The sequence below is a fragment of the Narcine bancroftii genome, chromosome 14, assembly GCF_036971445.1.
Source record: "Narcine bancroftii isolate sNarBan1 chromosome 14, sNarBan1.hap1, whole genome shotgun sequence".
Classification (NCBI taxonomy): domain Eukaryota; kingdom Metazoa; phylum Chordata; class Chondrichthyes; order Torpediniformes; family Narcinidae; genus Narcine; species Narcine bancroftii.
The window spans coordinates 52100608-52123801 of record NC_091482.1 but is presented as its reverse complement, the minus strand read 5'-3'; the positions used below and the strand labels follow the sequence as shown (position 1 = coordinate 52123801).

Genomic DNA, 23194 nt, shown 5'->3' with positions numbered 1-23194 from the left:
TCTTAAAGCCATCTTGGAGGGGAAAAAGGTGAAGTAAATAGGAATCCTTCAAAATTTCTTTTGCTAATCATTGCAACAGCAACATAAACTAGTAAGACACGGGCCTGCATCTGTGAAATAAGCCAGCCAAGGAGCCTGCTCTTACCTGGTGGAGATCTTAGATTGCACATCAGTTTCTAAACTGGTCAGGGCTTGATTGATTGCAAGTTCACTGACCGTCTATCAAGCCATAGTTGTTGCTAAAAGAAATTATTTATGAGCATAAAGACACTGAACAATTAAATGTACTTTAATTTACTTGATTGAATCTGATGTAAATTGTACTTTCTTGCAATTGTTTTTTTTTTCTAAAATGAAAATGCTCGACTCCAGATTTGCCAGCATTTGTGCAGGGAGAAGTTTGTCAAGTTTAGTGCATAAAGCTCTTTTGAAAAATGTAATGCCGGAATGCAGTTGTGAACGACTGAAGGTCTGGAGTGGGTGTTTGCATGGAGTCCTGGCTTTTATCATAGTTGTGGAGGTAAATGGCTATTAAAATTCAGAACAAAGTATTTGAAAAATGAACTGTTAGACTTTTTTTGCGGATGTTTTGATCCCACAAATAATGTACTCCATTTTTTTATTGTATAATTGTGTGGTGCAGGTTCTTCTATTTTTTTTTATTTTTAATTTTTCACACTATGAACCATACTGACCAAAATACACACAAACATTTCCCTCTTGAATATACACAGTGTCATTTTCTCCCCTTTTTCCACCCTCCCTTCCCTCCCTCCTTCACCCCCCGGTCCCCACCCACTCAACGTTCAACATATATGATACATTAAACCCATTAAACAATGTCATCACACAATGAAAATAAACAAGAAATTTGTGTCATCTACTTTTACACACTGGGTCAGTTCATTTCGTCCTCTTCTCCTTCTGTCATTTTAGCTGGTGGAGGTCCGCGGTAGGACTTCTCTGTTGTGTTCCATGTACGGTTCCCAAATTTGTTCGACTACTGTGATTTTATTTCTTAAATTATGTTATTTTTTCCAATGGAATACATTTATTCATTTCTGTGTACCATTGTTGTATTCTCAAGTTGTCTTCGACTTTCCAGGTTGACATAATACATTTCTTTGCTTTCTTTCTTTGGCTTGGCTTCGCAGACGAAGATTTATGGAGGGGGTAAAAGTCCACGTCAGCTGCAGGCTCGTTTGTGGCTGACAAGTCCGATGCGGGACAGGCAGACACAGTTGCAGCGGCTGCAGGGGAAAATTGGTTGGTTGGGGTTGGGTGTTGGGTTTTTCCTCCTTTGCCTTTTGTCAGTGAGGTGGGCTCTGCAGTCTTCTTCAAAGGAGGTTGCTGCCTGCCAAACTGTGAGGCGCCAAGATGCACGGTTTGAGGCGATATCAGCCCACTGGCGGTGGTCAATGTGGCAGGCACCAAGAGCTTTCTTTAGGCAGTCCTTTTCTTTGGTGCACCTCTGTCACGGTGGCCAGTGGAGAGCTCGCCATATAACACGATCTTGGGAAGGCGATGGTCCTCCATTCTGGAGACGTGACCCACCCAGCGCAGCTGGATCTTCAGCAACGTGGACTCGATGCTGTCGACCTCTGCCATCTCGAGTACTTCGACGTTAGGGATGAAAGCGCTCCAATGGATGTTGAGGATGGAGCGGAGACAACGCTGGTGGAAGCGTTCTAGCTACAGCTAAGGCTATCATCATAAATCTTTTTTGTGCTTCATCTAAATCAAGTCCAAGTTCTTTACTTCTTATATTAGTTAGAAGAAAGATCTCTGGATTTTTTTGATATGTTGCTTTTTGTGATTATATTCAATACCTGATTTAGATCTTCCCAAAACTTTCCACTTTCTCACATGCCCAAATTGCATGTCCTGTTGTTCCCGTTTCCTTCTTACAGCAAAAACAACTATCTGATACTGTTGGGTGCCATTTATTTAACTTTTGGGGCTTGGTGTATAGCCTGTGTAACCAATTATATTGTGTCATGCGTAACCTTGTGTTTATTGTATTTCTCATAGTTCCGGAGCATAGCTTTTCCCATGTTTCATTCTTTATCTTTATGTTTAGATCTTGTTTTTTTTACAGCTTGTTTCCTCATTTTCTTTCTCTTGCAGTTTGATGTACATGTTTGTTATAAATCTTTTAATATCATTGTGTCTGTAATCACATATTCAAAGCTGCTTCCTTGTGGTAACCTCAGCCTGCTTCCCAATTTGTCCTTCAAGTAGGTTTTCAGTTGGTGGTATGCAAACATTGTACCGTGAGTTATACCATATTTGTACTTCATTTGTTCAAAAGATCATTTATTTCCTGAAAAACAATTTTCTCTTTTGATTCCTTTCCTCTCCCATTCTCTAAAGGAAAGGTTATATATTGTGAAAGGGATTAGTTGATTTTGCGTCAATATTAATTTTGGTAGTTGATAATTTGTTTTATTCCTTTCTACGTGAATCTTCTCCAAATGTTGAGCAGGTGGTGCAGTACTGGTGAATTCCTATGTTGTACCAGGTTTTCATCCCACTTATATAGTGTATGTTCTGGTACCTTCTCCCCTATTTTATCTAGCTCTAATCTGGTCCAATCTGGTTTTTCCTTTGTTTGATAAAAATCTGATAGGTATCTTAATTGTGCTGCTCTATAATAATTCTTAAAGTTTGGTAGCTATAAGCCCCCTTGTTTGTACCATTATGTTAATTTATCTAATGCTATCCTTGGTTTCCCTCCTTTCCATAAGAATTTCCTTATTATTTTCTTCAGCTCCTTGAAGAATTTCTCTGTTAGGTGAATTGGTAACGATGGGAATAGGTATTGTATCCTTGGGAAGATATTCATTTTAATGCAATTTACCCTTCCTTTCAGTGTTAGTGGTAAATCTTTCCAATGTTCTAAGTCGTCTTGTAATTTCTTCATTAATGGCTGATAATTTAGTTTGTATAGATGGCCTAGATTATTATCTAGTTGTATACCTAGGTATCGGATTGCTTGTGTTTGCCATTTAAATAGTGATTCTTTCTTAAACTTTGTGAAATCCGCATTATTCATTGGCATCGCTTCACTTTTATTGGCGTTGATCTTGTACCCCTATATTTCTCCATATTCCTTCAATTTCTTATGTAATTCTTTGATTGATATTTCTGGTTCTGTTAAATATACTATGATGTCATCTGCAAATACACTGATTTTATATTCCTTCTCTTTTATTTTTATCCCTCTTATTTTATTTTCTGTTCTTATCAGTTCTGCCAGTGGTTCTATAGCTAACGCGAAAAGTGAGGGTAGATAGTGGACATCCCTGCCTAGTTGACCTGCTTAATTTAAATTGGTTTGATATATAGCCATTTACTGTCACCTTCACCAATGGTTCCTTATGTAATGCTTTAATCCAATTAATATATTTCTCTGGTAGGTTGAACCTCTGTTGTACTTTGAAAAAATAATTCCATTCTACTCTGTCAAAAGCTTTCTCTGCGTCTAAGGCAAACGCCACTGTTGGCGTCATATTTCCTTGTACTGCATGGATTAAGTTAATGAACTTACAGATATTGTCCGTTGTTCGTCTTTTCTTAATAAATCCAGTTTGATCTAGTTTTACTATTTTTGGTACACAGTCGGCCAATCTGTTTGTTAATTAGCTATTATCTTATAATCTGTGTTAAGTAGAGATATTGGTCTATATGATGCTGTTGTTAGTGGATCTTTCTTTGTCATTGGTATTACTGTAATTATTGCTGTTTTGCATGAATCTGGCATGTTTTGTGTTTCTTCAATCTGGTTCCTTACTTCCAGGAGAGGAGGAATTAATGTCTTTAAATGTTTCATAGAATACTATTGGGAGTCCGTCCTCTCCCGGCGTTTTATTGTTCAGTAGCTTTTTTTAATATATCCTGCATTTCCTCTATTTCAAATGATTTTATTAATTTATTTTGCTCCTCTTGCAATTTCGGTACTTCAATTTTAGCTAGAAACTCATCTATTTTGTCTTCTTTCCCTTCATTCTCAGTTCGATATAGTTGCTTGTAGTTTTCAAGCATTCCTTGAAGTTTTCATTGATCTCCGTTGGGTTATATGTAATTTGTCCTTTTTCCTTGATACCAATGCCATTCTTTTAGCTTGTTCTGTTTTAAGCTGTCAAGCTAGTATTTTGTGCGTTTTTTCTCCTAGCTCATAATACTTCTGTTTTGTCTTCATTATGTTCTTCTCCACCTTATATGTTTGTAGTGTTTCATATTTTATTTTTTTGTCTGCCAATTCTCATCTTTTTATTGCATCTTCCCTTGTTGCTAATTCTTTTTCTGTACTTGTTATTTCCATTTCTAGCTGTTCTATTTCCCGATTGTAGTCTTTCTTCATCTTAGTTACATAACTTATTATCTGCCCTCTGATGAATGCTTTCATTGCGTCCGATAGTATAAACTTGTCTTTCACTGATTCTATATTTATTTCAAAATACATTTTAATTTGTCGCTCAATTAATTTTCTAAAATCCTGTCTTTTAAGTAGCATGGAGTTTAATCTCTATCTATACGTACTCGGTGGGATGAGTTGCTAATAACGGGTGAGTGATCCGATAACTAGCTTTATATTTCGTTTTTCTAACTCTCCCTTGGATGTGGGCTGACAACAGGAACAGGTCTATCCTTGAGTATGTTTTATGTCTACCTGAATAATATGAGTATTCCTTCTCCTTTGGGTGTTGGTTCTTCGATTGTTCTTGATGTGGTTTAAACCAGTAATGTTGCATAATACTTGAACACTTATCTGGGTATATATCTCTTTTTTTTCTCTTTCAGATATCTTTTGGAGAACAGTTGGTAATGCATTGAAAATCATGGATCACCATGTAAATACTGGAACCCAAACAGATCCTGTTGTGATATTAAGTTTTACACAAGCAGTCACTTTGGGCCTTGTTGGTCAGAGTGGTCCTTTGAATTTTCCATTCAAAGAGAACGGAATTTATCATGTACCAGATGCATCAGTTACTAAGAGCGCTGTACTTGAACACCTCTCAGCAGAGCAAAGCCCTGATCTGGATGCCATAAATACTTCAAAATGCTTTGAGCAGCAGGAGGAGGAAACGCTAGAAGCGGAGAATGGTTTTATACCTTTTGAGAGGCAAGTTAGGAGGAGAAAAAGACAGCCTGTGAAGCTCGTACATGCTGAAAAAAATGATGAGAATTGTAAGGAAGAAACTATTGATGCAGAAAATCAATCCAATACTCTTCTATACAGAAATGGAATAAAAATGATTGATATTAGTAATTTCAGACGGAAACACGTGCACCGCCCTCTTCGCGAAAGGACTCAAGAAGTTCGAGCTGTTGATTTTCCTCCACCCTTTAAAGAAAACCACCTTTGCAATTCTGACCAACAGGAACTGGTTACCGACGAAGGGGAAAAATTGGCTAGCAGCTATTTTCAGACCAATAAATCGGTAAATTTAAGCCAAATGGTAGAGCAATTTCCAGAGGAGTCGGTCACTCAAGATAATCGTAACTTTGTATGGCAGGGCCAAGTGCCGTATGAAGTAGAGGTGTCTGCTCCACAACAGGAGGATCGAAGCAGAAGAGCTCAGATAGATCGTTTGGATATTAATGTACAGATTGATGATTCCTATTGTATTGATGTGGGGGAAGGGCAAAAACGATGGCAGTGCCGGTTGTGCGAAAAATCGTACACTTCCAAATATAACTTGGTTACTCATATTTTGGGCCACAGTGGCATAAAACCTCATGAATGTCGACATTGTCACAAGCTTTTTAAGCAGCCAAGTCATTTACAAATGCACCTTCTTACCCATGAAGGCATACGGCCGCACAAGTGTGAGGTGTGTGACAAAGCCTTCACGCAGACAAGCCACCTTAAAAGGCACATGCTACTGCACACTGACATCAAACCTTACAGCTGCAGAGTTTGTGGGCGTGGCTTTGCCTACCCAAGTGAGTTGAAAGCTCATGAAGCAAAGCATGAAAACAGCAGATGTCACGTTTGCATTGAATGTGGGTTAGATTTTGTGACGCTCATTCAGCTAAAAAGGCACCTGGTTGCACATCAAGGTCCCACACCATATGAATGCACAGAGTGCAATAAAACTTTCAGTTATCGGAGTCAACTCCAAAATCATATGATGAAACACCAGAATATCCGGCCATATGTCTGCACCGAATGTGGTATGGAATTTACCCAGTCTCATCATCTGAAGCAGCACTCATTAACACACAAGGTAATTTTTTTTTAGTTTCCAAATAATACCAGGACTTGAAAGCCTTTAGGTGAAGATTATTAGAGGAATAAAAATGTGATCCAAGTTCTCTCCTTCATTGTCATTGATATATAGAAGTAATTTTTCATAGGTTATGATAGTGTAATATACACTCCATATTCAAAATTGCTTCCTGAGAAACGTGCTTAAAGTACTATGAGGCCTGAAGTAAATTCTCAATTTGATGATGATGTGTCACAGAATAATCCAATTAAACCAGGCACCTTACCCAAAATAAAGAGGCTACAAATGGAACTCCTCAGATTTTAATTCTGTTCATGACATGGTGCAACAGCTACTGGAAGTAGAATTAGGTCATTTTGGTGATTTTTTTTTAATTATCAGATTGTTTTAATGGGCAAAGCTAAATCAAATACCCTAATGTTTTATTGTGTTTGTGGGCATTTTCTTTTTTTTTGCTGTTCTTAGATCGTTTAAAAAAAATTGACATGCAGCACTCTAACAGGTGCATTTGTGGCCCTATGAGTCATTGTCACCTCATTTACACCCCATTAACCTACATCCTGGTATGTTTTTGAAGAGTGGGCGGAAACTGGAGCCCCCATGCAGACGCACTGAGAACATACAAACTCCTTACAATGCGGGATTGGAACCCAGGTCCGGTCCTAATCCCTGGTGTTGTAAAGGCATTGCACTAACTGCTTCCACTGCGCCAGTCGTTCTCAACCTTTCTCTTTCCACTCACGTACCACTTTAATTGACCCCTATGCCATAAGTGCTCTGTGATTAATAAGGGATTGATTAAGGTGGTATGTGGGTGGAAAGAAAATGTTTGGAAACCACTGTTTTAATTGTACCTTATTGTCTCGTTATGTGCATGGTTTCATAACTCCAAAGGAAATGGACCAATGACAATTTTTCTCAGGCAAAATATTTCAGTAACAATTGGGTCGAGAGCAGTGGTTCTCAACCTTCCCTTCCCACTCACATCCCACCTTAAGCAATCCCATTCTAATCACAGAGCCCTGATGGCATAGGAAATACTTAAAGTGGTACGTGAGTGGAAAGAGAAGGGTTGAGAACCACTGTGCTAAAGCTTTTTGTTTCCTTACCTGTAGACCTACTTCCAGCATAATTTGATTATGTTGAGGGTTCAGAAGCAATAAGAATGAGATTTGTAAACTTTCTTTTAGATTTGATAGGAAAACAATGAGGTTATTAGCTATTTAAGAGCTTATGAATGAGGAATTGGTAGGGTAATGTAGCAAGGCTTTTTTGGGTAGAAAATGCAGAACCAGAGTGAGATATAATGATAGGATAAGGTTTGATTACTTAACGAAGATGGGGGCGGAAGTTCCTCCCCTCTTAAAGCTGTAATTTTTTTGAAATGCTCTACACCATAGGACTGTATATTCAGAGCTGGAATTAATATATCTTTGAGCCACGAGGTATAGAAATTGATCAAGAAAAGGAAAAATATCTAGAATAAAAGAATTGTCAACAGTCTTGATGTTGGGGCAGTCTCCAATAATCACACGATGATAATTCGTGTTTAGGAATTGCATGCTTTGGAAATGCATAAATGGGATCTCAGTGGTGCATCCTTCTTGAAGATCAGCATTATTTGTTGTTCAAAATAAAAACTAACAGAACTTTACTGATGAGACCTCTGGACGTTGTACATTCACAGTACATGGAACCATGGCAGTGAATAGAAATGTGAGCAATTGTTATTTTAATTCAAATATATTCTTCTGCAAATGCTTGTGATAAGGGGATGTTAAAATGCTGGGTCCAAAAATGAAATGTAAAACTAGGGCATCAACAATTGAAAATATATTCAGTTTAACACATTTTTGAAGGGAATTTCTCCTAGTTGGGGAAAAAAAAAGATTCTATTTTAAGGAGTGAATAAAATAAGAATAAAGAGAGTCCACTTTGCCAATGTACAGTTTCCTGTTGTTCCATTACATCCTAATTAGTGTTTAAAGTAAGCTGAAAATTCCTGGATATACACATCAACTATGGATCCAGTAAACTAAAGGTGTATTTCAACAATCCATGAGAAGAGAGCAAAGTACAAAACAATTTGGTAAGTAAGCAAGAAAATGAGATGGCTAAGGAATGAAATTGACTTGATTGAGGTTAGAGCAGCAGAGGAACCGAAATGATTGAGGTTCAGAAACTTAATTGCAGCAGGAGCTACTAATATTTACCAAACTCTGCATTTAATCTAATTATGGTGATGGACTTGTAAGCAATAGAAGTGACATCTTTTTAGAGGAGGAAACGTTGAAGGAGACGGACAGGAAATGCTGTGCAGAAGAAATCACTGCTTGCTATTGGTTCTGCAGTAATTGAATGGGAAAATTCAAACTGCTTCAGCTTAAAAAGCAGGTGTTTTAAGATGAATGAAGACCTTGTGGAAGGATTTTACCATTTTCCTCAAAGCTTCTGAAATAACTTGTTGCTGTTCCCTCGCTAAATGAGGCTATGGGGCCTTTGAAACCTTTGCTGAGGGATATGGTAATTTAAAAAAAATAGAATTGGAATGAGATGTCCAGTGGACAAATATATTTCACTTCGCTGCCTTATGACCTTTTAAATATATTTCTGAGATTAATTCTGCTGGAACTTGAAGCCTGCTCTCGATGCCACTTAAAAAATGGTGGAAAACTAGTCCTTGAACCAGATCGATGCAGTATAGTGTGCAAGTTTCTGCTGTTCCTGTTATTTCCTGTTCAGTCGGTTTTAAAATATTCTTTTGAACTCCATCTGAATTGAATTGAACATCACTCAACATTCCAGTTATTTTGATCAGGAACTCAATTGCTTTTTTTTCCAAGGGCTCCAGTGGATCTTGCTATGTAAAGTAACAACTTGTTTCAGAAGTTGATAATCCTCTTTTGAAGAGATTTGTCTTGATATCCAAAATAAAAACAGGAAATGGTGGAAATGCTCAGCATGTTGGGCAGAAACTATGGAAATAGTCTTCAGATTCTGCTCCCTACTTTCCCCTCCTTTCCCCCCCTCCCCTCCCCCCCGCACGCTTTTGTTGTTTGGACACCTGACATTCTTATTCCTTGATGAAGGACTCAAGCCTGAAACCTTGGATATTTATTTTTACCTTTGCTATATAAAGAACATTGTTTGATCATCTGAGTTTCTCCAGGAAATGCTGCTTGCATGCTTTTACTTAAATCATGGTGTCGGCAGATTTTCATGATTTACTACAGATGCTGGTTGACTCGCTTGGCATCTCCAGCATTTTCAATTTTAGGTATTTCCTTTTTTTTTTCCCCCACTGCATCCAATCCTAGTTCTGAGCTTTCATAAGGTGTTAGCACGATCCCTTGTTCTAATTTGATTTGAAACTTATCCATTTATTCCCTTGCTGTACTTTGTAACTTGAATCAATTATCTTCAGTTTCCTGTTTAAAGAAAGCAATGCGCTCAGCTTTTCACAATAACTGAAAGTTTCCCGATTAGTTAGTAATCTAATGGCCTTCCACCAAATCTCTTCAGTTATCAATTTCACTGATGAGCAAATCAAAATGTGAAAACTTTCTTAATGAGGCCTGACTAAACATTTGAAAAGGAACAAGATAGTCCTTGTAATATTGCTTTTAGAATTTACAATAAACTCATGGCATTGATCATAATCCTTCCATATTGCTAGTCTTTTCTGTAGATTTCTTTATAGTCCACAGAATTTGTAAATGTTTGATGCTGGCTATGGCACTATTTTCATCTATTGTCTGAATTAATTTACCTCATTCATCTAGATCTGATTTCTATTTTTCATTCCGTGAGTGTTCTGAAAGCAGAGTGTGGTCATTAATGTTTAAACTCCCACAAATAATTCATAAGAATTTTACTTAAGCGTTTCCCTTTGTGCCACTGAATTAGAAAGCCAGCTGATTATTGGATTCATATTCTATATTTCACAAAGCCAATATTCAATATTTGTAAATTAAAATTGATGACCTGTCACGATTATTTTGGGTTTTGTGATTTTTTTTTTTCTTTCTTCACCCCGCCTCCCCCCACAGCATTATTTTTGCCCTCTGTGTCAATATTCTCCTGTAAGTAAGGTTTACTTTTGTCTAACAGAGAAATGTAACACTTTCCAGTTTTGTTGCTCCATTGAATTTGATGACCATTTGGTTGTAAATGGCCAGTGTTTTCAATCTACACGCAAACTAGTTGAACGGAAAATCTTCCAGCAATCATAAAAACAGGCATTTAAAGATCTGGAGGAAGTCAGTGGGTCAGACAGCAACTGTGGAGGCAAAGGGATTTCTGATTGAGATCCTGCATCAGCATTAAGTGTGGAATTTAGAGGTGAGAGAGAGCCATGAGATGTGACAGGTAGAACCTTGATCTTCCAAGTTTAAGAAACCTACACCTGATGTGTTCTTTACACCTTCTTCCCCCTCCCCCCCCCCCCCCCCCCCCATCCCCTCCCAGATCAAACAATTTTGTTCCTGTTCCCTGCCTGGTTCCATCTGTCTTATCAGAATTCAAAATTATCGTCAAAATACATACATGACATCACATACAACCCTGAGATTCTTTTTCCTTCTGGTGAAACAGAATCACCACTTATTGGTGGTGCAAAAAAAAACTGTACACAGCACATACATGTAAACAAATAATGAATTGTAAACAGATAACAAACCTAACCAAATTGTACAATACAGAGAGAATACAAAATTAATAAAGTCCATGAGTAAGAGTCCATAAATAAGCCCCTGACTGTGTTTGTCATTGAGGAGTCTGTTGGTGGAGGGTCAGCAGCTGTTCCTGAACTCGGTGGTATGAGTCTTGTGGCATCTATACCTCTTTTTTGATGGCAGCAGTGAGAACAGAGCGTGCACTAGGTGGTATGGATCCTTGATGATTACTGCTGCTCTCTGATGGCAGGAGTCCTGATAGATTTCTCGATAGTCGGGAGGGTTTTGCCTGTAATGTCCTGGGCTGTGTTCACTACCTTTTGCAAGGCTTTACACTTGGGGGCTTTGATACCCCCATGATGCAGCCAGTCAGCACACTTTCCAGCACACATCTGTAGAAATTTGCCGTAGTTTCCGATGTTATACCAAATCTCCGCAAAGTCCCGAGGAAATAGAGGTGTTGACCTGCTTCCTTTATGATGTCATTAGTGTTTTGGGTCCAGGAAAGATCCTCTGAGATGGTGACTCCAAAGAACTGATATTTGCTCACCCTCTCCACCTCTGATTTCCCTCAATCATCACTGGATTGTATACCTCTGGCTTTCCCTTCCTCATCAGCAATCAGTTTTGATGACATTGAGTGGAAGGTTGTTGTTGGTGCACTATTCAGCCAAGTTTTCAATCTCCCTCCTGTATGCTGATTCACCTTTCTTGCTCTGGTATCTTTGGCATATTTGTAGTTTGCCATATTGTTATACCGAGCCACACAGTCGGAGGTGTAAAATGAGTAGAGTAGTGGGTTAAGAACTCAGCCCCGTGGTCCGGTACTGATGTAGTTTGTGGAGATGTTCTTACCAATCCTCAGTGATTGTGGTCTGGAGGTAAGGAAATCCATTATCCAATTACAGGGAGTCCTCACTTACCATATTTGGGACCGAATGATTGGTCATAACTTGGATTGGTCCAAAGTAGGATTCACATGTCTTAACGAGGTATTAAAGCATTTTTTCAAAAAAGATTTTCAGCAAATGAACCTTTAATGAAGAATATCAGCATATGTCAAGTATTTTTTTTTAACTTTTGGTCGTATGTAGGTTATAAATAGAGGACTACCTGTACACAATGGAGTGTTGAGTCCCAGGTCTTGGAGTTTTCTGATCAGTTTTGAGGGGATGATTGTGTTAAATGCCAAACTGTAGTCGATAAAGAAATCCTGAAGAATGCATCTGTACTGACCGGGTGTTCCAGGGCTTTGTGTAGAGCCAGTGAGATGGCATCTGCTGTAGCTCTGTTGCTACGAAAGGCAAACTAGAATGTATCCATGTCCCTGATCAGACAGGAGCTGATATGCTTCGGCTCCATACTCTTGACCTACTCGGTCTTTCATCCTCTCTCCCTGACTTATTTGTTTCCCAACCATCCCTCCCTTATTTGGCACCTGCAATCTCTTGTCTCGGCATCTTCCAGCTTCCTATCTCCTCCATTCCTCACCTGGATCCATCTCTCCCATTGGTCTGTTGCTGTGGAATCCCATCTCCAAACCTTTTGTCACCTATTATCTGCCTGCCCCACCCTTCCCTCTCAGCTTTTACCCCTTTATGTACTCTGGTCTGATCGTCTCCACTCAATTTATCATCCCTCTGACTTCACAGTTTCTGCTTGACTCTAGTTCCTCCAGCAATTTATTTTTTGCTGCAGATTACAACTTTTCTCCACCTCGTTTTACCCACTTCACTTCCAAAGCTTGTTGCACCATGGTCAGTCTTGCTTGCAATTTTGTTATTTTCCTCATGTACGTATTCCATTTTGTATCTCTTAATTTTAATTTTTGGCTTTATTTCCATGAGTATTCATTTTGATTATTAAAATATACATTTGTGAAGTGTAATTTTGTATTTAAATAACAAATTCTTGTAAGTTCCAAGTCTTATCTGCTATCTTTCTCCTACCCCCAGGGAGTTAAAGAGTTTAAGTGTGAGGTATGTGGACGTGAATTCACCCTTCAAGCAAATCTGAAGAGGCACATGTTAATTCATACCAGTGTGCGAGCTTATCAGTGCCACATCTGCTTTAAAACTTTTGTCCAGAAACAGACTTTGAAGACCCATATGATTGTTCATTCACCAGTCAAACCATTTAAATGTAAGGTAAGAGTAAAGGATACCATCTTGATTCTCCTTCTAATTTTCATCCACTAACACAGGTACAGAATCCTTTATATAATAGTAATGACGGTACGTAAAGTAATTGCGCTGATTTCAGATTCACGCAAAATAAAGACACTCCAACTAGAAGGCTCTCTGGACGGGTGGGGAGTTGCAGTGGTGGTGCTGGACTGGGGTTGGTGGGGGGGGGGGTTGCGGTGGAACGGGACGAGGGGTGTAAAGAACTTCAATTTCTCATTCTGAATTTGGAAAACACATTAAGCATGACGACGTTAACAGATCATAACACTTGCACCAAAAACAATCCTTAAAATGGGGATCCCTTCAGTTGCAGATTGTATATTATGCGGAATCTATTGACACAAATGAGTTGAATTGTTTCCAGCGGCTTCACTGGATGCGGTGTAATCTCCTCTCCAGCACTGTAATACTCCTGCGCAACAGAATGCTCCGGGCTTGGGCTCTCTTACTGGGGCTAGCAATCTCAGAACCGCCTGCACAACCCATCCTTCCCCGCTGCGCCTGTTTGGTGTTTTGACATAATGAGCAGGCGTGAAGTGCATCGCGAGGAAGCGGAGCAGTAGTACCCAGATCTCTGCCATCCGGCCTTCTCTGGACAGCATGCTTGAGCTGCCGATGGACTGGTGGCAGATGAGTGTTTCATGGTAATCAAGCGATCGATGTCTGTGGGTATCCACTAATTACTGACATGGGATATTCAAGAGCAAGTTGGCCATTGGTCACATTGGGTCACGTTTGGCAGCAAACTCGAGCTTTAGTGTGCAGACGACATCCATGGGGTTTCGGAGGTTTTCAATTTCAGATAAAATATTTTGTACCCATAGTACAGAGGAAACCAGCAGAAGGTGGAATATTCTGTAGGTACAATTGAGGGATTAAAAAGCATCTGAATGAACTGAAAATTACAAGTATTTACAAGTATACCAATAAGAAGATAACTGGTTATTTTGGGGAACATCAAGAAACAGATCAAGCTTATCTATAGATCAAACCGTGTACTTTATTCTTTGGCTTGGCTTCGCGGACGAAGATTTATGGAGGGGGTAAAAAGTCCACGTCAGCTGCAGGCTCGTTTGTGGCTGACAAGTCCGATGTGGGACAGGCAGACATGGTTGCAGCGGTTGCAGGGGAAAATTGGTTGGTTGGGGTTGGGTGTTGGGTTTTTCCTCCTTTGCCTTTTGTCAGTGAGGTGGGCTCTGTGGTCTTCTTCAAAGGAGGTTGCTGCCCGCCAAACTGTGAGGCGCCAAGATGCACGGTTTGAGGCGTTATCAGCCCACTGGCGGTGGTCAATGTGGCAGGCACCAAGAGATTTCTTTAGGCAGTCCTTGTACCTTTTCTTTGGTGCACCTCTGTCACGGTGGCCAGTGGAGAGCTCGCCATATAACACGATCTTGGGAAGGCGATGGTCCTCCATTCTGGAGACGTGACCCATCCAGCGCAGCTGGATCTTCAGCAGCGTGGACTACCAGCCCCCCCACATCTCCATCGGGCACACAAAACTCAAAACGGTCAACCAGTTTACCTATCTCGGCTGCACCATTTCATCAGATGCAAGGATCGACAATGAGATAGACAACAGACTCGCCAAGGCAAATAGCGCCTTTGGAAGACTACACAAAAGAGTCTGGAAAAACAACCAACTGAAAAACCTCACAAAGATAAGCGCATACAGAGCCGTTGTCATACCCACACTCCTGTTTGGCTCCGAATCATGGGTCCTCTACCGGCACCACCTACGGCTCCTAGAACGCTTCCACCAGCGTTGTCTCCGCTCCATCCTCAACATCCATTGGAGCGCTTTCATCCCTAACGTCGAAGTACTCGAGATGGCAGAGGACGTGTACTTTATAGACCAAAGATAAAGATACATAACCAACATTTCAGGCTTGAGCCTTCAAAGTATGGATAAAATGTGGGCAGGCATCTTAACAAAATATTTTCTAAATCAAGGTATTAGGTTACTACTGATAATGTAGATTAGCTACGATCTCATTAAATAATTCAGCAGGCCTTGAATAGCACACACCGCTTCAGTTTCTTACCATTTTGCTTCTGCGGAATGAGGAAGTTAGATAAAAAAGTTATTGGATGAATAAAAAAGGTATTGGCATCTTTCAGAGAAGCCAGTGGTTCTTTATCTCCCTCCCCGCACCCCTTCCAATCTGCATCCCACTTTTTTCCAATTCACAACTCCCTAATTGAGATTGATGAAGTCAGAACATTAGAGTAATGTCAGCGGTGTAATCAGGCTAGGAGGAGCTTTTGTGATCTTGTCACCTTCTAACTGCATGACCTATGAGGTGTGATTCTAACTTTTTGATATCATTTAGCTACAGTGCGTTCTCCAATGGGCTTTGGCTTTCTCTCTTCGAGGAAGGTTTTATCAGACCATGGCAAATGGGTCAATTTCAGTGTTATTTGAAGTGCCCAGATGGTCTCAAAAACATCACTCTATTTGCGTCTATTAAAAATATTTTGGCTTGAAAGTTACACATTTGGAAAACCATGCACTAAGGAAGATGCATAGTAGGTTGGGGAGTTGCAATGCATTTTATAATCACTTTTGTCTGTGATTGAATATGGCTGATGGGCCTGCATGAAATTATGGTTAACTGAACATGTCCCTTTGACAGATTAAGGTATACCACTCACGGTTTATCACAGTTGATCTGTTTAATTTATGGGCATTGGAGATGACAAATATAACAGATTAGAATTGGAAGAAGTACCTTTACTTCCAAAGAATTTTGTGAACGTATACCATAGCTGGGAACAGCAAGAGCACAGAATAAGTTAATTCTCTAGGGTAAAGGGTGAAGAATGTGGCTTTTAATAGCAAAACAGCGGCGATCAACAAGAATTCGCTAGTTGTTTATTGTTGCATTTTGTCTATAAATTTTCTAATACAGAAATAGTTAATAAATTAGTAGCCTGACAGTTGTTAATCTGGGATTGTACATAATAACAGACATCATTAATTCTAAACACTTAAAGTCCTTGCACTGGAGCCTCTGGTCAGTTTTATTTGGGGTTTATTTGTGATTTCTCATTATCAGAACCATTTTCAGTGTTCGTGAAATGAACAGATCATGGTACATTTTGCCATGAACTACTTGTATTTTTTTAATGTGTAACAGGAGCCGAAGTATTAAAGCTGTCACAATAATTCCGGTCACTTGCGCATTATGTATTGTATTAGTTAACCATCAAAAGTGCAAAGGTCAAAGTTCGCATTTGAGTCAACAACAAAAAAGCTGTGATGGGCCATGATGCTCATTAGAGAAATACAAAAGATTCTTGGAGGGGTCATTGCTGAAGATGTAACTGCAGATTTTATCTTTCAGTAGGGGACCACGGTCTCCCACTCCCATTAAATTACCACCCAAGATTTGCTTTTATTTGCCTGTACTGGATGTACAAAGCTTGCTGGTGGTTTTTTTTAACTGCTTTGCTATTTGATCATCTAAAATATGGAACTTTACAAGCACTTTATTTCAATCTAAAGTCAAAAAGAATGAGTGGGCTGGAGGATTGGGAGAATTTTAATACTGACATGATTTTAACATGGAGACAATGGAATGGAAATGTAAAGTAGCAAGAAATATCAAAATTGTAATTCTAGAAGTATTTAAGGAAGAACAGCAAAATTATTTGTTTTTTTAAAAGAGGAATTAAAGATATTAACAAAAAATATTAGGTAATACATGAAATAAAAAGTACTGAGCAAACTAATGGGAGGCAAATCTGGGGCATATGCAACTTTCACTTTCCATTCATCAGATTTTTTTTGCAGATTTATGGATAGGGGAGTGAGTTGAATTGTATTTGGATTTTCGAAGGACATTTTAAAAGTTACACAAAATTATTGAGCAAGATGAATACGAGAAAATTTATGTTTAATGTGCAAAAAGCAAACTGAACAAGTTGATCAGTCAGGTTGCATAGGGTTTGAGTTTCTGCAATCTATAATAAAGGAACCAAGAATCTTCAGACTGAGTTTCTTGATATTACTATAATGAGGGAAGGTGGTTTTGATTGTATCTGCAATAGACCAATGCTGTTGTTATGGAATGGGTATCCTGCAGGAAACAACTATCTTTCCAGAAAACACAGGTCAAAAGTGGGGGGGGGGGGGGGGGGGGGGGGGGGGGGGGGGAACCTGTCGGCTCGTCCAAATGCAAAACTTTATGTCATCCAGGACAAAGCAGCACAGTTACTGCATCCTCATCCACTGCAGGTGCACTCTGGCTGTAGTATGTGCATATACAAAATGCACTGACATCTCCAAAGACTCACTCACCAACAAAGGTGTGTAGGAACACCACAACCTATACATTCATTTTCAAGTTGCACACAATCTTAGAAATGTGTTGAGTCATTCTGCTCAACTGCAATGTGGGAACACTCACCAGTTAGAGACAGAGACACACCAGCTATGGCAGGGAGTGCAGGTCATTGCAGCCTACAAAGCGAGGGCAAACACTACAGATGGCTGTGATGCTTCACTACCGAAGAGCTGAACACCTTCTGTGCCACATTTGAGAAGAACCGAACAGTGGCTACTAGAATCCTTGAAAAGGCTAAGGACCCTGTGATACCTGCTCTGAACATTCAAGAGAGTGAACCTTTGCAAGGCGTCAGACCCTGGCTCCGTTCCTGGCAGGTACTGAAAATCTGCGCCAACCAACTAGCCGGAGTGTTCATGGACATTTTCAACCTCTCATTGTGGTAGTCAGAGGTTCCCACCTGCTTCAAAAGAGTTTCAATCATCCCGGTGCCCAAGAAGAGTAGCGTGGGCTGCCTCGGTGACTACTGCCCAGTAGCACTAACTTCTACTGGGATGAAATGCTTTGAGAGGCCATGGGCAGAATTAACACATGCCTAAGTAAAGATCTGGACCCACTGCAATTCGCCTATTGTCTTAATCGCTCTGTGGTAGATGCAATATTGCTGGCTTTCCACTCAGCTCTGGATCACCTCAAAGACAGCATTTATAAGGCTGCTCTTCATACACTACAGCTTGGTCTTCAGTACTATTATTCCCTCAGCTGAACAAGAAGCTACAAATTCTAGGCCTCTACTCCCTTGTGGAGGTTAAAATCATTTATGATTTGTAGTTGTTTATGACTTTCCCTTTTTTTGTTTTTGTAGAGACAGCTACTATCTGTACACAACGTAAGTGGATTGTGGAAAAAAACATGCTTTAGAAGATATGGAAGCTGAAGAATCAAGAACTTAGGCAAGAAGCTGAAATGAAGATTCAACAAGAAGAATGAAAAATATTATTGAATAGAGAAAAGACTAGAGCTTGAGGAACAACATGCTATGAAGTACCCAAGGTTCCACCAGCAGATCAATGGGTACCACAGCTTCAAGAAAGGTGTATACTTGAGCAAGGAGCCACAGGTGGTGCTGATAATGCTCGAATGTCGATGAACAACCCCGTGGAAAGAGCTAGCAACATTCTATCTTTACCGAGCGCACAATTTATCAATCTTCCCGAAAGATGAGTATTTCAACCAGGTTCAACCATGCAAGTTGATCATACTCAACAACTGATGACTCTTTGTGTGGTTGAAGAACCAGCGATAAGTCAACGCCATCACAGCCATACCAAGGAACCCCATAAATGCCATCAGTTATATATCAAGGTCCAACACCTATGGGACCAGTTCAAGCTCAGTCAGCTTCATTTACAACAAGGCAACCAGTCGCAAGACGATATATTATCACAGAAATGAAATTTCTGCTATGTTAGTGCAGCAACAAGGTTCATATGGTTTACCTAAGAAGGAGATTCCAGTTTTTAATGGTGATCCATTACAATATCTCACATTCATAAATTCCTTTGAATATTGCATTGAAAGTAATATTAAAAATGCAAAAGATTCTCTATATTACTTGGAGCAGTTGTGATGGAATATATTGTGTTTTATATTGTATATGATTTTGGAGATAGAATGTGGCAGGTTTTTTTAAGTGTAGGCCACATACAAACATTTCAAAACCAATCTCATTTAAAATATTGTAGTTCTGCTTGAGCTCGACAGGCCGGCTCGAGAGCCTTTGCAAAAACTTTGGGAAGTGCCCAAATGGATTGTTGTTTTGAAAAGCAACCGATGAAAGAACTCGGAGGATTAGGTCCAGCCACAGTCTGTCTGAGTGGAGGTTGCTGTTCTTGGAGGAAATGTGGTTTTTGCAAGCAGAGAGAGAGGGAAAAAATACCTCTCTCCCCCCCCCCCCCCCCCCCCCCCCCCCCCCCCCCCCCCCCCCCCCCCCCCCCATTTTTATCCCTACTAGAGTCAACAGCAGCAGCAGCTGGGACTGGAACAGGACAAGCTGGCAAGCTTGTGGAAAAACCCCATTTGGAAGATGGATTGTGAGTGCTCAGTTCAGCCTGGTCAAAGACTGGTTGTCTCATGTTTCACTTGAAATAAGGGAAACAAAAAGGAACTCTGTGGTGATCTGAAAGAAAGAGGTTATCATCTGGAATACCCTATTGGGGCAAGTTTCTTCAGCAAGACAATGATGTGGCTGATTAAAAGGAATCAGTTGTGGGTGTCCAGCGAACAACAAATCTCTCTGAAAACTGACAAGAACCTTCCTGAGCGGTAACATTTACCTTTCAAGCACCAAAACCTGGTGAAATTCATAAATGTTCATTCTGTGCACCATCTAAGAATTGCCTATTAGTATATAGTATATATTTATATATACTATTTTTTTATATTTAGTAATGTTGTAAGATGGTTATAATATGTATGTTTGCACCATGATGCTGTAAACACCGAATTTCATGACTTGCTCTGATAATAAACCCTGATCCTGACCAGAAGTACTACAGTTGTTCAAGAATGTGGCCACCAAGAGGGAAACGAGGGATAAGCTACAGCTGCTGACCTTCAAATCAATGTTCAAATCTTTGAAAATGAATAAATAAACTATGTAGTTTCACTGGGCCAAGCTTGCTGTAAGTTAAGTCTGTATAAGAGGTGACAATGTAGTAGCCTGATTTTTTTTTGTGGGGGGGGGGGAGGGGGGAAACTTGCATGTTGAGACTGATGAAGAAGGTTGGCGTTCATTTCGAGAGGAATAGCTTATGAGTCGTGATGGTGGTGTTGAGGCTTTACAAGGCCATGGTGAGACCTCACTTAGAGTATTGTGAGCAATTTTGGGCTCTTCATTAAGAAATATGTGCTGAAGTTTAAGGTTCACTAGGATGATTCTGGAAATGAAAGGCTTATACGAGGAAGATTTGATAGCTCAATGGAATTTGGGAAAATGAAGGGGAATCTCATTGAAACATTTTGAATAGAATAAATGTAGGAAGGTTGTTTCCCACAGTGGGAAAATCTAGGACACAACTTCAGGATTCAGAAATGTGTAGGAATTTCTTCAGCCAGAGGGTAGTAAATCTGTGGAATGTGTTGTGGAGGCCAGGTCTTTGGATGTATTTAATACTGAAATTGATAAATTTTTGATTAGCCAAGACATCAAAGATTTATGGGGGGGGTGGGGGGGGGAGTTAAATGGCAGGGCAGACTCGATGGACTGAGTAACCTTTTTCTGCACCTCTGTCTTATGGGCTTTGCACCTCTTCACTTGTACACTTCCCCACAACTTTGGTAGTGATTGGGAGGAAAAACTCATTTTAATTTAAGCTTCCCATTGTTGTCTGAGGTCACATCATTGTTGAAATGGAATTGTATTCTATTAAAGGTTGAGAAACAAATTTGAACATTTATTTTCCTCCAAATCTTTTGTCTTGTGATTTGTGGTATCAAATTATGAAAAGTTCATTTACATTGGAGTAAGTACACTTGGGAGTTCTTGATCTCATTCACTGGTTTTATGGTAGCACTTTAGTATCAATGTGTTTGCCTTGATGATGACAATGTTTTTGACTTTCAATAATGTGTTCAATGTTTAACCGTAGAAAAGTTACTGTGGTAGATTCAGTAATTGTTTAGAACAAGAAGTAAAACACAAAAATCTGTAGACACAGTGGTTGAAGTAAAAACACGACGCTGGAGAAACTCAGCAGGTCAAAACGGTGCCCTTTATTAGAAAAAAATGCATAATCAGTATTTCAGGCTTGAGCCCTTCATCAAAGTATAGAAAAATGTCAGCAGGTGTCTGAACAAAAGGTAAAGGAGGGGTGAGGGGGGAGCATGGTCCAAAAGATAGGAGGTAATAGGTGGAGAAGGGAGGGAGAGCACAGCAGCAAGTAGGGCAGGAAGGATGAATAGAGAGGGAAGGGGATGGAGAGCTGAGGGAAAGAAGATGGGGGGGGGGGGGGGGGAGAAAGGAGAGCAAGTTAGCAAAAACCAGAGAAGTTGATGATAATGCTAACTGGCTGCAGGGTGCCCAGACGGACAGAAAATCAGGTGTTGTTCCTCCAATTTACGGGTGGGATAATACACGAGGTCATGGACCGATGTGTGAGTTTGAGAGTGGGGTGCAGAAATGAAATGGTTGGCTACTGGGACAGCGGTATTATCTTTTGGCTTTTGCATACAATCCAATAATGGGAATGGATGGATGAAAAAATACTTCATGTGGTACAAGGAAAGTCCAAGAGTGATCTTTTTGGGCTGCTCCCCCAAGAATCTTTTAATTTTAATGAACTTTTTTTTTCAGGTATGTGGTAAAGAATTCAACAGGATGTACAATCTGCTGGGTCACATGCACCTCCATTCAGATAGTAAGCCTTTCAGATGTCCATACTGTTCAAGCAAGTTTACCCTCAAAGGAAACTTAAGCCGGCACATGAAAGTCAAGCATGGTGTCATGGACATTGTTCTCGATGGACAGGGTACAGTATAGAATCTTGTACTCCATACTACCAGTAAGACTATCTCAAAGTTTCACCTTGTTTTAATCAAAGCTGAAAATCCTTTAGCAGCTTTTGAAATTTGCAGTTGGACGTAATCATCAATGAACTTCTTTACAAATTGATTTTGCACATCTACATTAGAAGTGTTGCCAGCAAGAATTAGCACAGTTTACAGGCTAACAGGCTCCAGATGAGGGCTGAATTGAAAGAGTCCCCTTTTGGGTAAGGGAATTGAATCTCTGTATTTGACAGGATAAGTAAATTTCCATTGTACTAGTCACTTTGGTTCACTCACATGATACAGTTGGAACACGAGAGCAAGAAGACTGATTGAAGTAATAATGCTGCCCCCTTAATAGCCACCCTATCACACATTGAAACTCCAGTTCACCATTCTGGCATATTTTGAATGTGTGGTCCAGATCCATACCAAAATACAAATTCTAATTAGCTCCACTAAGTCTATATTTAAAAGAACAGTTTTCCTTCTCAGAGAAAGATGATCAAAGGCAATTTTGGGGGTCTGGCACCAATCAGATCTCCAAGGTGCTGAACTAGTTTCAACCTGTACTTAGCTAGTTCGAGTAAAAGTACCATGCTAATCTTTCCCTAATCCCTTTTCTCACAATTCTTGACACCAAGTCATTTGAGAGATGGTATGAGACAAGTTGCATCCTGAAGCTCGCTTGCTTTCCAGAGCCTCCCTGCCTCCAATTCCCTCCCTTTTGTCTTGAGTTTAATAAATGGATTCAGTATTTTAAAGTTTACCTCAGTGAGTCAATACCAGAAATGGCCATATAAGGAAATGCTGGTTGTGTTCTGTTTTCTGAACTAGCTCAATGGCAAAAGGACGGTAAAATTTAGAGGGGAGCTAGTTCTGAAATGTGCCAATGTAACAGTGAGAAAAATTGACCAGGAGTTTTGTCCTCACTAACTGTTAAGCTTTCCTGTGGAATGTCCAATCATTCTACCTGATGAGAATAGGATTGGTTTATATTGAGGTTTCAGTGATTTAATGCCCAACAGATTTTTATCCAGGCTTAAGGTCTCATGCATGAATAAGCAGTTGAGGAAACCAGTTCTGACTGCACAAAATTGAATTTATTCAGAACAAAATTAGAAAGGAGATTGAAGTAGTATAGCATCTGGAAAATATTCTTGGATTGTAATACTTATAAACAAAGTCGTATACAAGAGAGAATTTGTCTGCACTCTTCTGAATTGTTGATTGTTTTTAAAGTTGCTTCCTTTGGGAAAACT

At 39.8% G+C, this 23194-nt stretch overlaps 1 protein-coding gene across 2 annotated transcripts in view; it reads left to right on the top strand.

Annotated features, from left to right (window-relative positions):
- The window catches only part of znf710a (zinc finger protein 710a), a 59248-nt gene extending 37301 nt beyond the window's left edge, over positions 1–21947 (top strand). For both annotated transcript variants that reach the window (XM_069912024.1, XM_069912025.1), the window contains exons 2-4: positions 4804–6236; positions 12868–13059; positions 21739–21947. In XM_069912024.1, coding sequence (XP_069768125.1) covers positions 4842–6236; positions 12868–13059; positions 21739–21924 — 1773 coding nt within the window. In that variant the 5' untranslated portion in view covers positions 4804–4841 and the 3' untranslated portion in view covers positions 21925–21947. The remainder of the gene's footprint in view (positions 1–4803; positions 6237–12867; positions 13060–21738) is intronic.
- The last annotated feature ends 1247 nt before the right edge of the window (positions 21948–23194 follow it).